The sequence below is a fragment of the Sphaerodactylus townsendi genome, linkage group LG05 (assembly GCF_021028975.2).
Source record: "Sphaerodactylus townsendi isolate TG3544 linkage group LG05, MPM_Stown_v2.3, whole genome shotgun sequence".
Taxonomy (NCBI): Eukaryota; Metazoa; Chordata; class Lepidosauria; order Squamata; family Sphaerodactylidae; genus Sphaerodactylus; species Sphaerodactylus townsendi.
Genome location: NC_059429.1, coordinates 102,138,293 through 102,154,208, shown reverse-complemented (window position 1 = coordinate 102,154,208; position 15,916 = coordinate 102,138,293). Strand labels below are relative to the sequence as shown.

At 43.9% G+C, this 15,916-nt stretch overlaps 1 protein-coding gene across 7 annotated transcripts in view; it reads right to left on the bottom strand.

The window, feature by feature from the left end:
- Positions 1–10,079: 10,079 nt before the first annotated feature.
- ZNF341 (zinc finger protein 341) overlaps positions 10,080–15,916 on the bottom strand; it is a 28,293-nt gene continuing 22,456 nt past the window's right edge. For all 7 annotated transcript variants that reach the window (XM_048496022.1, XM_048496024.1, XM_048496026.1 and 4 more), the window contains 3 exons: positions 15,182–15,293; positions 12,226–12,296; positions 10,080–11,122 (listed from right to left, as the gene is read on the bottom strand). In XM_048496022.1, coding sequence (XP_048351979.1) covers positions 10,608–11,122; positions 12,226–12,296; positions 15,182–15,293 — 698 coding nt within the window. In that variant the 3' untranslated portion in view covers positions 10,080–10,607. The remainder of the gene's footprint in view (positions 11,123–12,225; positions 12,297–15,181; positions 15,294–15,916) is intronic.

Genomic DNA, 15,916 nt, shown 5'->3' with positions numbered 1-15,916 from the left:
ATGACTCCAACTCCTCTATGCTATGATGTTGTATCTGGATGTGATTTGGGCAGTCCAACATCTGCGTGGGTCGTCCATTTGGCATAAACCCCATGCAGAAGGTGTGTGCATGTTCAGGTATTCTTTTGTGGTTCAAACAAACTGGGCCTAGAATGGTCCACCCCAGCCCTAACCTCTGAGCAAATGGCATTCCTGGGGGACCTTTCACTTGTTCTTTGACTACTTAACACCTATGGACAATCTGTGTCCATAAGCAGCAGAATCTTAGCATTTGGGTCAAGCTCTGGTATCTTGTCTGCTATAGACTCCAGGTGCTTGTGCTGCGTGGCAATGCTTCTTGTTGGGATTTGTCTTTCGTCTTTAGGAATATGTTGACATTCAAGGAGAGTAGGTAGTTTAAATTGCTCTTTTCCCATCAGTTGATTGTAGAACAAATCCTGGTGCTGTTCTTCCTGTCATGATTTGATTTCCACTACATGTGGTCATGACATATTCTATCTCTTCTTAGTGTATGTTAAACATCTCAAAAACTCTGGAGTGGGTAATGAAGGATCGCTTTGAAAGCGTCTAATGCCACATACATACGTTGGGCTTGATGCGGTGAAGCTTTTGAGTAAATATTCATGCGAGACAAATCGGATGGCAAGTACGATCTTTTGTTCCATCGCGACATGGCAGTGCATGTCGCTGTTGTCAGTTCTGTGCTCCTCTGATCGTGATGGTTTCTCCAGGATATTTTCTGCCTCTTTGGTCTCTTTCTTTGGTAACTGAAGTGGTTTTGTGCGATGTAATGCTGAACAATGCTGTTCACTGGAGCATTCTTGGCACTTTACCTTTCTTTTGCATTCGTTGGCCATATGGTTCTTGAAAGAGCAACATTTAAAACACAGTTTCTGTTGCTTTATGTAGGACAGGCGCTCTTCATAAGGCATTTCTCTGAACTCTTTGCAGTCATTGAGGTTGTGCAATTTTTATGAACTGGACACATAATTTCCAATGGCTTACTTGAGAATTGTTTAACTGGAGTTTGTATTTGTCTCTGTCTTCCTAACCATAACTTGAGGTTTACCTTTAAACTCTTGGAACGACTTCTTTCTCTTCTCTAACACCTTGGTACAAAGAAGGGAATCCTGTTTGAGGATCATTTCTTTCTTTAGCCATTCTTGATATAAATCTTACAAGATATGAATATGGTGGATACCTTTGCTGATGGTTCTCTTTGTAATTAAAAACTTCTTTACCCCATTGCTCTTTCAGGGGGAAGGGCAACTTGTCGATAACTTCTCTTTGAGTCAAATGCTGATCCAAACATGCAAGTCCTGGCAGCTCGGGGTTTTCTTTTGCAGACTCCATCTCTGAAAGCAGATCTGTCAAATCCCACAGTTTCTTGCAATCTTTCATTGCAAGTTTGGGAAAGGTTTTAAGCCTTTGTAGAAGTGAAGCTTCTATTTCTGAAGATGCTCCATATCTTCCGTCTAGTCTATTTCATGCTCGTTGTAAAGCCATGTGAGGGTTTTCTTACATGTGCTGCATAGACTCTTCTTATTTAGCTGACGATGTTGTTCCCAACCAAGCTATAAGCAAGGTCAGCTCTTCCTCGGCATCTAGTTTCAGGTCTTTGAGAGCTCTCTGGAATGTAATTTTCCAAAGTAAGTAGTCTTCTGGCTTATCAGAAAACTTCTGAATGCCTCTGTCTGCTAAATCTCTTCTAGGATTTCTGGAAAGGGTAGCTTTCAAAACATCTGGACAAATTTGGGATGGCAGGTTGCATAATGGGGTTTGGTGCCTGATGATGCGGAGTAGAGTATAACTGTGAAGCTGATACTCCAGGTACAACTGTGTCTTCAGGAGACTTCTGCTCCTGTCTAAAAACTGTAGAGTCGAAATTGGGCATCCCAACTGGATTTGTAAAGGTTTTCCTCCCCTCATTCTGTTCATTTGCTAACTGACTTTGCTTGTTGATTACTTGGGGCAGCTCCTTTTGTGGTACTGTCTGCTGACTCACCACTACTGGTGCAACCATGCTATGCTGTGGTTGGAACTGGACCATGGATTGCTGCACTCTGGACATCTGGGACATTAGTTCTGCTGATTCTGCAGCTGCCAGATGTTCTGTCACTCTGAATTCTTCCGAATCAGCAGTCACTTCTCCAAAGTTGGATGACTGTTGGATTAAATAGGAAGATACCTTCATCATAGGGTCTTCTTCCTGTATTTCCTCAGAGCGGAAGGTAAATAAACTCTCTTTAAGGCCTTGCTCCAAAACTTGAGCTCTCGTTATCAGCTTTTCTGCCTTTGCTCTTTGTTTTAGTGTTGACAAGGCTGCTTCTACTTTTGCTTGTCGAGCCTCTTCCTGAGCTTTCAACTGGGCTTGATGTGCCTGATGGGCCGCTTCCTGGGCTTTTAACTGTGCCTGACGGGCCGCTTCCTGGCCTTTTAACTGTGCCTGACGAGCCGCTTCCTGGCCTTTTAACTGTGCCTGACGAGCCGCTTCCTGGGCTCTCAAGTGAGCTTGTTCTTCAATGATTTCTTCTTTTCGTTTTAAGAAATCTACTTGTTTTGCAGCGCCCGCTGCATCAGCTTTGGCTTCCAGGATCTTCATTTCCATAGCCACTCTTTGGGAACGACAAGAGGCACTGCTATAATTTGAGCCTGACTTAGTGCTTCTTGTTCTGTGGGATGTGTGGGAAGACGAGGTTTTAGTTGCAGATTTACTGCCACACTTGCTTGGCACTTCAGGTGTAACCTTTCTTGGAATGTGAGGTGACATTCCTCTTCCTATTCCTCTGCGTGGGGATGCAGTGTGTACAGTTGGTTTGGTGGATTGTTCTTCTTGCGCGTGCTGGATCTCTGATTGTTGACTTGCTTGCAATCCCTGAAACTTGCTGGATAAACCACACATAATGTTGTTAAAGAAGTTTGCCTTTTCTCTCTGATCCTTCTCCATCTTTGTCTTGATATTCAAGGCTTCTGATGTATTCATACGCTCTAGGAGGGAAATCGTATCTCCTAGCTGACCTTTCCATAAAAGGTACCGTTGTTGTAAGGTCTCCTTACAACTTAATATTTCTTCTTCTTGTACAAGGCAATTTCCAAATTGATAAAAATCTAGGAGGTCTTGCCACGCCTCAGAGCATCCGAGCTGCGATATATTCACCTGCTCTTGTAAACCTGCTGACATTTTGGTAGTGGGCTTTTTATTTCCAGCATTGCTTTGTGAAATAGAGCTTGTTGGCTCTGAGTGAGTTTCTTCTCTTTCTTGCATTGCCGGTGCTCCTAGCAAAGAAGACTTCAACTTTCCTATGCCCAGCTTCTTTAGGGCTTATAGGAACCAATCTCTTACTTCTGCCAGTGCTCCTAGCAAAGAAGACTTCAACTTTCCTATGCCCAGCTTCTTTAGGGCTTATAGGAACCAATCTCTTACTATTGCGAGGCAGACTTTCTTTGTTCCTTTACTGCAAAGGCTCCCTGCCTTGCTTTTCACCGACTGAAACTTTCAATTCGGCCTTTTGGAAACTGGAAACATTCAAGTTAGACTGTTCTGCTCCCCAGGTGGTTATTTAGGTGCCTGCACCCGGCCAGAGCAGAATGTAAGACTCACTGACTCAGTTAACAGTTCAATACTTAAAGCTTTAATTGTAACAATGTTGACAGACCCTGACTGCTCCCGGGTCTAACTAAATAAAGGTTACTTTGTTGCAGAAACTTTCTGGAGTCTGGAATTTATTGTAAATACTGTGAGACTATAACATCTATAACTGTTTAACTTAAATACTGTGAATCTATAACATCTTTGACTGTCTAACTTGTTGCTGTCACCCAGCTTCCGTTGGCACCTAACTGCTGCTGTCACCCAGCTTCCGTTGGCCCCTAACTGCCAAATCAGACAGGTTGCTGGGTAATAACTGCCGTAGAACACCAGCCCTAGGGCTTCTTAAAGGGACAGAACTAAATTCGGTTCCCTCCCACTGAATACTGTACAAAACATAGCTAAACCCATACTAACTGTGTGGAAACTAAAGGGGAAATAAACAAAGGCTCTGTGGGGGCATGACAGGTGGTTTGCTGCTGCATCATGACCTGCTGCTGCATCATGACCCTGGTATTCCTTGGAGGTCTCCCATTCAAACATTAGCCAGGGTCATGGCTGAGGGTGTGTGACTGGTTCAGGGTAACCCAGCACACTTAGCTGGGGGCTGTCAAACTAGGATCTGAAACCCGGATTTGAATTGGTGTATTGACCACAGTTAATCATAGTGATTTTACATAAAATATGAGCGTAGACTGATAGTTGAATCTTAAGCCAACCCAAGGAAGCTATACCGAACCTGTAGAACAGGCTAGGAACCAAGAACATTGAGCCACAGATTTCTTTTACTGTATGTTTGGAGGCCCAATAATGAACAGCTTCACATGCAACCTGCATTGACTGTTACAAAGATTACATTATTTATTGATGGTAGACATGTGTATACTCTGTTGTGACCATGATAAGGCCCTATGGGCTGGAACTTGTATGGTCTTGGTGTGTTGTTCTTGTTGTTTTAATAATTGTGCCTCAAATTAACCTCATGGGTTACACTACTGCCACTGTGCAAAGCTGGTCTTGGTGGTTTTTATTGTGCAACCAATTTAGCCATTTCAAGTGATTTCTCATGTGTATGAAATTTATCTTTTGAGGTTTATGTTTTTAACTCTTTTAAAGTGCAGTTGCACTTAATAATCAATATATATTTGTAATATTATTGTAAAATATTGTGGCTCAACCTTCTAGGTACCTAGCTTAATATTGCCTTAATCGTGGCCTGGTTTCCAGCCTCACACTCGCTCACTCCACAGCTTCAGAGATGGCTGACCAAAATGGAATGAAATGAAACTAGCATTCGTTGAGGCAAGCCTGGATCTGAGTACTTGCCTGCAAACAGCTGTTGACTTAATGCAGGGTTGTCCAACCCTGGCGCTTCAGATGTTCATGGACTACAATTCCCATCAGCCCCTGCTGGCATGGCCAACTGGTGTGGGAATTGTAGTCCATGAACATCTGAAGCACCTGAGTTGGACACCTCTGACTTAATATTATCATGGAGGACATCTAACTCATAACATGAAGATCACACTCAATCCAAGCTATTTTGAGATAGCTGCATTTATCATCAGACACAAGAGTGGCTACCCTCTGATCACAACTGCCTGAGAATGTTGGTTAGAAAGGAAAGAGTATAAAAGGCAATGCACTATTACCAGATCTTTCTCTTACCGCACTGTCAAAATAGAACTGATTGCAATGTGGCAACCACATAATTGCATATTTGGTGCTGGCAAACGGAGAAAGCCTCAATGACATATTTAGCAAACTCTTGTCTCCTGAAACTGTCAAAATCATCCGAAGCTAAGCTCTTGAGAACCTATGTTATGGAAGTCATATTGTAAGAGGTCCGACCACACCCCCACTTGAGGGTGCCATACTTCGCATGGAAAATAATAGTTCGCAGCAGCTTCCTTTTTCCTCTACAAAAAGACAGTGACTATCAACTATTGTGTTGGATGTCTGTATACATGATAACTAGAAAAGCTGATAGAGGTGTTTTCCACATAGGGATGGACTTGTGTGCTGTCCTTGTTGCCACTGGGGTAGCTAATACAAGACAGAAGCAATGGGGTTTACACAGAGCAGTTTTCTCATTTTTCCTGCCCCCAGTCTCCTAGCAGTGGTCATTCCCCTCCCATTGGACTCAGGGCTTTTTCTTTTTGTTTGAAAAACTAGCAGTTTATTCGTGTCATAACATTAGGGCAGCCCCATCCAAGGGGCCAGGCACCTACCTGTCTGCTGCCCGCAGAGATGCTTTCCGGCAGCATGGGGGGGCTTAAACTGCACAAAAGCCTCCAGGCCACCAGGAAGACCCAGTTGTTGGGCCAAATAGACTTACGCCACCTTTTTGGTGGCATAAATCAGCTGTCCCAGCCACCAACACAATGGGGTGAACTGCCAGGAGGGAGCCCAGCCATAAGAACATAAGAACTAGCCTGCTGGATCAGACCAGAGTCCATCTAGTCCAGCATTCTGCTACTCGCAGTGGCCCACCAGGTGCCTTTGGGAGCTCACATGCAGGAGGTGAAAGCAATGGCCTTCTGCTGCTGCTGCTCCTGAGCACCTGGTCTGCTAAGGCATTTGCAATCTGAGATCAAGGAGGATCAAGATTGGTAGCCATAGATCGACTTCTCCTCCATAAATCTGTCCAAGCCCTTTTTAAAGCTATCTAGGTTAGTGGCCATCACCACCTCCTGTGGCAGCATATTCCAAACACCAATCACACGTTGTGTGAAGAAGTGTTTCCTTTTATTAGTCCTAATTCTTCCCCCCAGCATTTTCAATGAATGCCCCCTGGTTCTAGTATTGTGAGAAAGAGAGAGAGATTTCTCTCTGTCAACATTTTCTACCCCATGCATAATTTTATAGACTTCAATCATATCCCCCCTCAGACACTTCCTCTCCAACCTAAAGAGTCCCAAACGCTGCAACCTCTCCTCATAAGGAAGGTGCTCCAATCCTTCAACCATCCTTGTTGCCCTTCTCTGCACTTTTTCTATCTCTTCGATATCCTTTTTGAGATGTGGCGACCAGAACTGAACACAGTACTCCAAGTGCGGTCGCACCACTGCTTTATATAAGGGCATGACAATCCTTGCAGTTTTATTATCAGCTCCTTTCCTAATTATCCTCAGCATAGAGTTTGCCTTTTTCACAGCTGCCATGCATTGAGTTGACATTCCCATGGAACTATCAACTAAGACACCCAAATCCCTTTCCTGGTCTGTGACTGACCCCTGTAGCGTGTATGTGAAGTTTGGATTTTTTGCCCCTATGTGCCACATGCCCATACCACCCACACTGTGGCAGCAGGGGCACAGGGATGTTGGCAGCCATGCCCCTGTCCCATGCCACGGCAGTGGCCACATGCAGACAAATTTGCCCCTCTGCTGGGACAAGTGCTTTGGGAAGGGCAAATCCACTTCCAACAGCAGATTCCCCCCACGCTAAATGAGGCCATCAGTCTTTTTATCAGGGGGAAAGGAATTATTCCACAATGAATGAGGCTAGAGACTTCTTTAAAAATGAAATCTGGGAATTCCCGATGCAGGTTCCGGAAGGCTTATGTCATTTAGACTACAAGGTTTCACCAATTCTCACTGATTCCCCCCTCCCTCTGCAGATTCCCAGTAGTCTTATTTCTGAGGGTTCACTCTCTTTTTTGCTGGCTGAGTGGGGTAGGCTGGTACAGGAGGACCAGGACTTGCAACGGTCACCTCTAGACTAGATTCCTGCAACTTGCTCTACGCAGAGCTACCCTTGAGACTTCTCTGGAGGCTCCAGCTGGTGCAGAGTGCAGCAGCACCGGTCCTTACTGGGACTTTGTAGTGGGCGCCAGTTCAGCCAGTACTTTGCCAGCTGCATTGGCTCCAAGTGGAGTACTGAATCAAGTTCAAGGTTCTTGCACTTACCTTCAAAGCTCTGAACAGTCTGTTTTTTAATGTGTTATGATGATTATGTTTTAAATAATTTTGTTCATGTATTATGGAAATGTTGTGAGCCACCCTGAGTCCATTGGGGAATGGCCACATACAAGATCAATCAATCAATAGGGAAAGCCCTCCCCCGCAAGTGCAACTGAGTATCATCAGAAGAAAAAAAGCCCCGACCACACATATGACTGTCTGCTGGCTGTGGAGATCATGATGGTTGTACTAGAGGGAATAATTTCTTGGCTGTGGGAAAGATCTTGTTTCACTGAGCTTAAGGTTGTGGGCCCAGAGAAACTGAGAGGCAGAGAGTTATATAGACAAGAATTACAGAGACTACCCAAGATTTCTTGCTTCCAACTGACAGTTCCTTCGCAGTGATGAAGAATGATGGTCTTGGAGTAAAAAGATGTAAGGTTGATGCTGAGGAATGGTTACTTAGGAGCCATTCCTCAGCCAGTGATTTGATAGCCTCTCAAACTGAATGTCCCTATGAGGATTGAGGGAGGAGGGCTTGTGGTAGCAAATATACAATAATCAGCAATGCAGCAGGATGGGCCGGGTCAAGCATTTTAACCACATGGTGATTTGCCTGCTTTGGGCAAAGGTTGCAGACCATTTCTTATTTTCCAGAGAAGCTGGTAGATGTGGCCATGGAGCAGTCCGAAAACACAGTTCATACCAGCGCCAACCACATTGTGAAATACATTTTATGGTCTTAGAAGAAAACATTAGACTGCTAGGCCCTTCGAGATACAACTTCTGAAATGCTGCACATTACATAGACAGGGCCAGCTAGACAGACGAGTGTTAGCAATTTCAACGTGTGGATGATCTGGTGGTGCCATGAGGGAGAGTTCTGATCTGTTAGCCACCAGAGACAAGATGATCCCAGAGGCCAACAATGGGCTCAGACTGAAAGAAAATGAAAACAGACCGCTGATCCTTAACGAACTAATCTCTGGGGAGATAGAGGTTTTGTATAACTCTTCCCTAAGGAATGAAGGATTAACAGGTTCACGTGATCTAAATGGGGATGAATTTCAATATCAGTGTCAAGAAATGACAGCCCTGTTAAAGAGGCCTAAGGGCTGGGACAAGGGAGGGATTAAAATTATTTATTTACTTACTTACTTACTTCATGTGCCCCTCTCCCCCCGGCTCCCCAATGGCAACCCAAATTGCCTGAGTACATGATAACAAATGACAAGCTGTAATGGAGCTGCAACAAGGGACAAAAGAGAACCTACTACACCGAGGCAAAGGCAAAAATACAAGAATGTAAAATATGTTGTATGTACAAATGTGTATACCCCCCAAAAGTACATAAACAAGTCCATTAGTCTAGCACATCAAAATTCCATACAATATCCACATCCTATTTCTATTTTACTTGTGGGCGCATAGTCCTACTTGATGTACGGGAAAATAAGAAGGCTTTCATGATTACTATGCCTCATATTGATTCCTATGACTGGATATGCTGCAGAGGTATTGGGAGTGATCAAGCCCTTTACACCACGGGTGTCAAACTTGCGGCCCTCCAGATGTTATGGACTACAGTTCCCATAACATCTGGAGGGCTGTGAGTTTGACACCTATGCTTTACACTGAGGGTGAAATGGGTCTTTTATCTGAAATTCCCCATCTTCTTCATTCTAGTTTGGCCACTGATATCAAGTACATCTTCACTGTTCATATGTGACTTACCTTATCCTTCAATCTGCCAACAGTTATAAGAGGCACTGTTCTATGGGACACCATTTTGCTACCATACAGAATCCTTTGGAGCTATGACCAGTTGACTTACCAGTGATTCTGTTACTTCATAAAATCCTTCTGACTTTTTTGTTGTTATATGGAATTTTGATGTGTTAGACTAAGGGTTGCCAACCTATGGTGCTCCAGATGTTCATGGACTACAATTCCCATCAGCCCCTGGGCCATGCTGGCAGGGACTGATGGAAATTGTAGTCCATGAACATCTGGTGCACCATAGGTTGGCCACCCTGTGTCAGACTAATTCACTTTATGCATTTTGAGGGGGGTATATACACTTCTGTTTTGTGTTTCACATTACATGCAACATATTCTACATTTCTGCCTTTGCCTTGGTGTAGCAGATTAGCTTTCTGTTCCTTGTTATCCCAAATTGGCTTACATTGTTCTGTTCTCCTCCACTCTATCTTCACAACAACCCTGTGTGGTAGGTTAGGCTGACAGAGTGTGACTGGCCCAAGGTCACCCTGTAAGCTTCCATGACACGAGTGGGAATTCGTATCTGGGTCTTCCTGATTCTAGTCTGACACAGATAATGCCTTATATTATCTAGTATTCATCCCTGGCTCTTGAGGTCTGCCTTTGCCTCCTTCCCAGCCCAGGCACTCACTGCCTAAACATACACTTCCAAATATGGACTCAAATGCACCTCCTCTTTCAAGCAAGGCTGCTGCAGTATGTTTACAAATCTTAATAACTTCGGGGGGTGTTTAAATTGCTCCATTGCCTTTCCACACAACAGTTTTCCTCTTTGATACGCATCAGAAAGGGAGAGTCATACAAAATGTCTATGAGAATATTTATGAGTAATGGTCCCAAAGGATCACATAATGAATTCTATTCCAGTAGGAAGGACTTGTTGCTGGCTGCTGGAAAGACCAACCATCCAAAGAGAAGGCAATACAGATTTTAGAATGGAACCAGAAATGAGATGCAGTACAGTATTTTTTTTAAAAATCCCTCTGGTTTTGGAGATATTTACAAATTATTTCAGTGATTTCAATTGTTTCTCCACCTGGAAGTTAACCACTGAACATTGTACCAGTGCAACACGTGGAGAATACAGATATACCTTTCACTGCCTGTTTGTTAATAGATGTATCAGACCAATTCATGTGGGAAAAGAAAAAAATGGAGTTGACTGTAACTGTCACTTTCTTATTGATGCCCTCTGTAAGAATGCTGCTGCTTCACTGCAGCCATTTTACCCCACCCCTCTCCATGCACAGCAGGACATCTCCATTAAGGAACAAAAAACCTCTTCCCTCCCTGCCCCATTAAACAGAAAGAAGACAGTCAGAATTCCTCAGCTAGTCAGCCTGAATATAAACAGGGACAGCCAACATGGTGCATGGACTCTCCGTGCCAGGCTGCAACTCAGCCAGGGCAAGGTTGGATGGCATGCCATTACGTTGGTTGGTGTTGCCAAGATCTGGCTCTGTCGAAGCTGCTGTTCTGCCAACCACAATGGACAGGACTGTGTCAGACTCTGGAAACTGTTCTTTATTTGGACCACCTTTCTGAGGGGTCTCTCCGCCTGGACCATCCTTCAGTTCTGTCAAAGCCAACTGAGCAGAAAGAGGAAGTCCCACTTTCCGCCCACGAGTCCCCCACTTCTTCTGTGATTTCCTGATTGGGAGGTCTTTGTCCTTGGCCAAAGTCAGCCGACACTTATGGTCCTTCATATACTTCTGCCGTGTGAAGCCTTTGCTGCAGGTAGAGCAGCGGTATTTGTAGTTGCCAGTGTGGGAGCGCTGATGCTCTACCATGTGGGCTCGCCGGCTGAAGGCCTTGTTACAGTATTGGCACTTGTGGATCTTCATCCCTGAACAAGAACACAGAGAACAAGTTTCATTATGAAAGGCTCACTGGCTGTGGTTGTGGAGCGCAGTGTTATGTCTGTGAAGCAAGGGGCTAGTTTCTTGCATTACAACTTAGCAAACAAGATTATCAAATGACTTCCTCTTTGAGGACGGTTAACCCAAAAGCTTGAGGAACTAATCAAGTCTTTTCTGGAAACATATGCAATCCAGATTAAACAAGTCATGAAACAAATTGTAAGCAGTATTACTTTGACAAGTCATAATGGACAAAACATGTTTTATCTGTACAGTCTTTTTTAGTGGTCTATAAGCGTAACTAAGAACATCAAAGATTGTATATTTTTGAAAGAGTTCTTCCAGTCATTTCTGTTCTTAAAAACCAGGGTCTTAAGTGAGAGGTAGCAGCTTTCTTAAAGCTATGTACACTGCTGTCTTAAATAGAGTAACACCCTTCCAATCTCGTTGACTTCCATGAAGTCAGAAGGGTGTGATTTATGATTGTACTGCTAGTGTATTCTTGACACTGCTGAGGTTTGAACCAGAGACATCAACCAAGATTTCCAGGGTACAAGCTTTCAAGGGTCAAAGCTACTTTTGTCAAATATCTGGACTCGTATCTTATTCTTCTCCTAACGACCAACAGCTGCCCACCTGAAACTATCTTCCTATTCATAGCCATCACTCTCCATCAACTCTACACAACCAACCTCCTGCCCAATCTGTAAGACACATACAATAGTTTCCTTGGGAAGCCATAAAACTTCACTGCTCAAGAGACGTCCCAGACAAAAGCACCAGTATTGCACAAAGTGGGAAGAGGCATGACTTACTAGACTTTTGCTGCCTCGGGCATCTGTGGATTGATTTTAGGTTAGCAGTGCGATGTACTAACTATTCAGGTGGGCTATTCAGATAGGCTATTAATCTTAATCACAGCTCAAAGGGGAAGTAATAAATCCTAATGGCTGGAGCTACATACTACTCCCCACTTTTGCTACAGTTGAGAAACAAAGCCAAGAGCATCAATAGTCTCTTGTAATTCAATAATTAGGTGATCCACTTCATTCCCAGGATAGGACAGAGTCAAAGCCAAAAGCTAATTTACCTGAATGGGAGAGAATGTGAGCTTTCAATTTGTCTGGCCGGTTGAATTCTTTATTGCAGCCAGTATGATTTCTACAATAACAAGGGGAAAAAATCAGATATAGAATGATGATAGTAGTAGAATGATACAGGCAAGGGTCTTGGATGTAGTTCCCTGTTCTTAATAGCAAGCTGGTTATCTGTGGCTGCATCTCTTGATGTAAATGGAAGGACATTTCTTGAGGGCCTTCCGGCTTCCTTAACATGGTAAAAAATAAATAAAAACAGAACAGTGATGCAGATGCCATTTGGTTGCCTATAGAAAGTCTGTTTTTCTTTCTGCAAAGCTTTTCCAAAAATTGCCTGTTGACAAATTGGATTCAAAAAATGTGCCAAAAGCAGATGCAACTTTATACATAATTAAATATTTAGAAAGGACACCGGATTTGACTATCCAAGCAAAGGAAGATTATCCTCATCCCGGCAATTCATAGCATCAAGCAAAATACAGTCACATCACTACGGCCTCTTTCGCACATGCAGAATAATGCACTTTCAGTCCACCTTCACGATGGTTTGCGAGCGGATTTTGCTATTCCACACAGCTGCAAAGTTCACTGAAAGTGGATTGAAAGTGCATTATTCTGCATATGCGGAAGGGGCTATATTGAAGTGCTGGACTTGCACAGCTAACAACTCAGCCAGGTAAGAAAACCTAAATACAACTGAGGGAGATAAAAAGAAAAAGAAACTTTCTTGAAATACAGCAAAGACAGAAGCCAGGAAGCTGCCAAATGAAATGAACTGAAGATTTGGAAAAATCACCACATTAAGGATCTGATTCAAAAGCATCTTTAGCACCGCATGCAGTGATGCAGGTATAGACTTTTTAATGGGGTGGTTAGGGGGGCGTGGCCATGCCTCCCCAAAAGGAATCTGGGGAAATTTGGCGGGTGCCTGCTGTCAGGGGTACAATTGTTAATTGTTATTGTTAATTTACAATTGTTAAGCTAGCAGCACCAAACTTTCAGGGTATCTTTAGGAGACTCTCCTGATGATACCACCCAAGTTCAGGGGGTCCAACGTTATGGACCTTCAAAAGTGTAGCCCACATCTTCTATTAGTCCCATTGGAAACAATGGGGGCACCCCCTTTGGGAGTCCATAACTTTGGACCCCCTGAACCAACCTTCACCAAACCTGGGTGGTATCAGCAGGAGACTATCCTGATGATACCACCTAGGTTTAGTGAAGTTTGATTCAGAAGGTCCAAAGAAATGGTCCCTCAAAAGGGTAGCCCCATCTACTACTAGCTCCATTGGAAACAATGGGGGATGGGGCAGCCCTTTTGGGGGTCCATAACTTTGGACCCCCTGAACCAAACTTCACCAAACTTGGCTGGTGTCATCAGGAGTGTCACCTGACGATAGCCTGAAATTGTGGTGCTGCTAGCATAAAAACTGCACCCCCTACAGGCCAAAAACTGAAAAAACACTTTAAAATACAAAAAACCCACAAAAGGGGGGCGGAGCTTCGGACATGCAATGGGGGGTTGAACCTGAGAACCCCCCCTTACCTATGTCCTTGACCGCATGTAATTACAGTTACAACCATTATCATCTGCCTAGTTCTTTTATTTGGAAAGTGTTCCTTACTGCACAATGAGGGCAGAAAATATAACTACCAGATTATTTAAAAGCAATAACTGTCACAAAGAGAAAAAACTCATTTAACATTTCAGAGCCAACAAAGGTTAGAAGGCAATTCCTGTTTTCCTATGTATATGTTTCAAGGCTGTAGCTTTCTGGTGTTACACAGAACATTACATTTTAGGTACAAAAACATATTCTAAAGGCCCTAATGTTAGTCTATCACACAGCAAACCAAGAGACACCTTGCTTGCCAAAGCTCAGGGTTATCCGCAGTCATACTATATAATTGAGCAGCGTGTTCTGACAATGAACCAGAAAAAGCAAAGGACTCTGGGAGATGTAGTTCAGAGGGTGCCATTTCTTGTGTACAGAGGGGCTGATGAGACTACAACTCTCAGACTCCTCTCTCAGCCAGTAACGCTTCTTAAAACTCTGGGGTCCTCTAAGTGCTGTCCTATTCCTTGCCTGAGCCAACTCTCCAGTAGGGATCCTCATTCGGCTGTCCTATTGTCTGAGCCAACTCTCGAGCAAGTCAGCAGCAAGCCCAGTGCCCGCAGCCAAGACTGAACAGGTCCCCCCATCCCAGGCTGTCGGGGGTGGGGGGACCTAACCACGCTAAGGCAGTGAGAGTGGGGCTGTTGGGGGGGGGAGAGATCTCACTATGCCCACTTAGAGCACTCCAGACAAGCTACCAAGAATTGGGCCAGGGTGGGAGTAAGAGAGAGTTGGGATAGGGCAGAAAGAGAAGGAGTGCTGGGGAGAGGCAGAGTGAGAAAGCTAGGGTAGGCAGCCAGAAAGAACAAAAGCTGAAGGGGGGGCAGAAAAACAGAAATGAGAGAGAAGGATAGGAAGAGAGAGCTGGAATAAGTAGGCATACAGAGAGAGCTGGGGTGGTGGGGACAGAAAGAGAGTTGGGGTATTAGGGCAGGAAGTTAAAAAACAGCTGGGGTAGTGGGGAAAAGTAGAGAAGATTAGGAGAAGAGGTGGCAGGATGGAGTGAGAGACAGAGAAAAAGGAGGAGAACAGAGGGAAAAAAGGTAGAATGGGGTAATGTCCTCTTGAGTCCTCACTTGCTGGTTCCTACTTGTTACAGCCCATTATATTTTTTCACACAACAGGCTCCCCATCTTCATGGCACCCCGGGATGTTTGAGGAGAACACAATTTCAGTATTTGGTGCCATTTCCTGTAGGTATGCCCCATCCACGTCTCTTATGTGGATTAGTTTTCTAGGGCCTTTTGTATTTTTTCATTCAGCGGGCTTTATTGGTAGTGTTATCCATAAAGTCAGTTCTATTCTTGGCTGCTGTGGGCCACTTGGTACTTACGAGAAGGGGCATTTGTATTTCTTGAAAGGCTCATGGATCAGCATGTGCCGTTTGAGTTTATCTTTTCTATTGAAGGCTGAGTCACACACTGAGCACTTAAAAGGCTTTTCACCTGCGCAGGAAAAAGATATAAATAGAGCAAAGGAGTTATAGGCTGAGCATGGCTTCAATGCTGACAAATATTCTAATAAAGTAACTACTTTACCTTTTTTGTTGTTTTTTGACAACAAGTCACAGCTCATTTATAGTGACCCTTGGTGGGGTTTTCATGTAAGCTTAATGTCCCCCTATATTTAAATGCTGTTACTGAATTAATGTTGTCATACTTTCATTCATTAAAATGTTTAAAAACTTTTCACTTTAAGTTGCCCTAAATGTTTAGTAGGACAGAAAGACATACAAACTTTAAAAAATATATGTGTAAGCAGGCCATTTACATTCTGATCAACCACCTCAGTGGATCAGTTAAGAGAGCACCTGCTTCACCCCAAGTTCAGTCCTGGCATCTCCAGTTAAAAGATCTCAAGACCAAAACCCTGAAGAGCAGTCCATAAGCAGCACTGAGACAGATGAACCAACCAACCTGACTCAGTATAAGACAGCTTCACTTGCTCTTACTAGCATTACTGATGGAATTGTATGTCCTTGAGAACATGATGGTGCTCCGTTCACTGGAAAGGAGATTTAAGTAGAGGCGTAGCAGGGGAAAACGGTGCCTGGGGCAATACCTAGTCA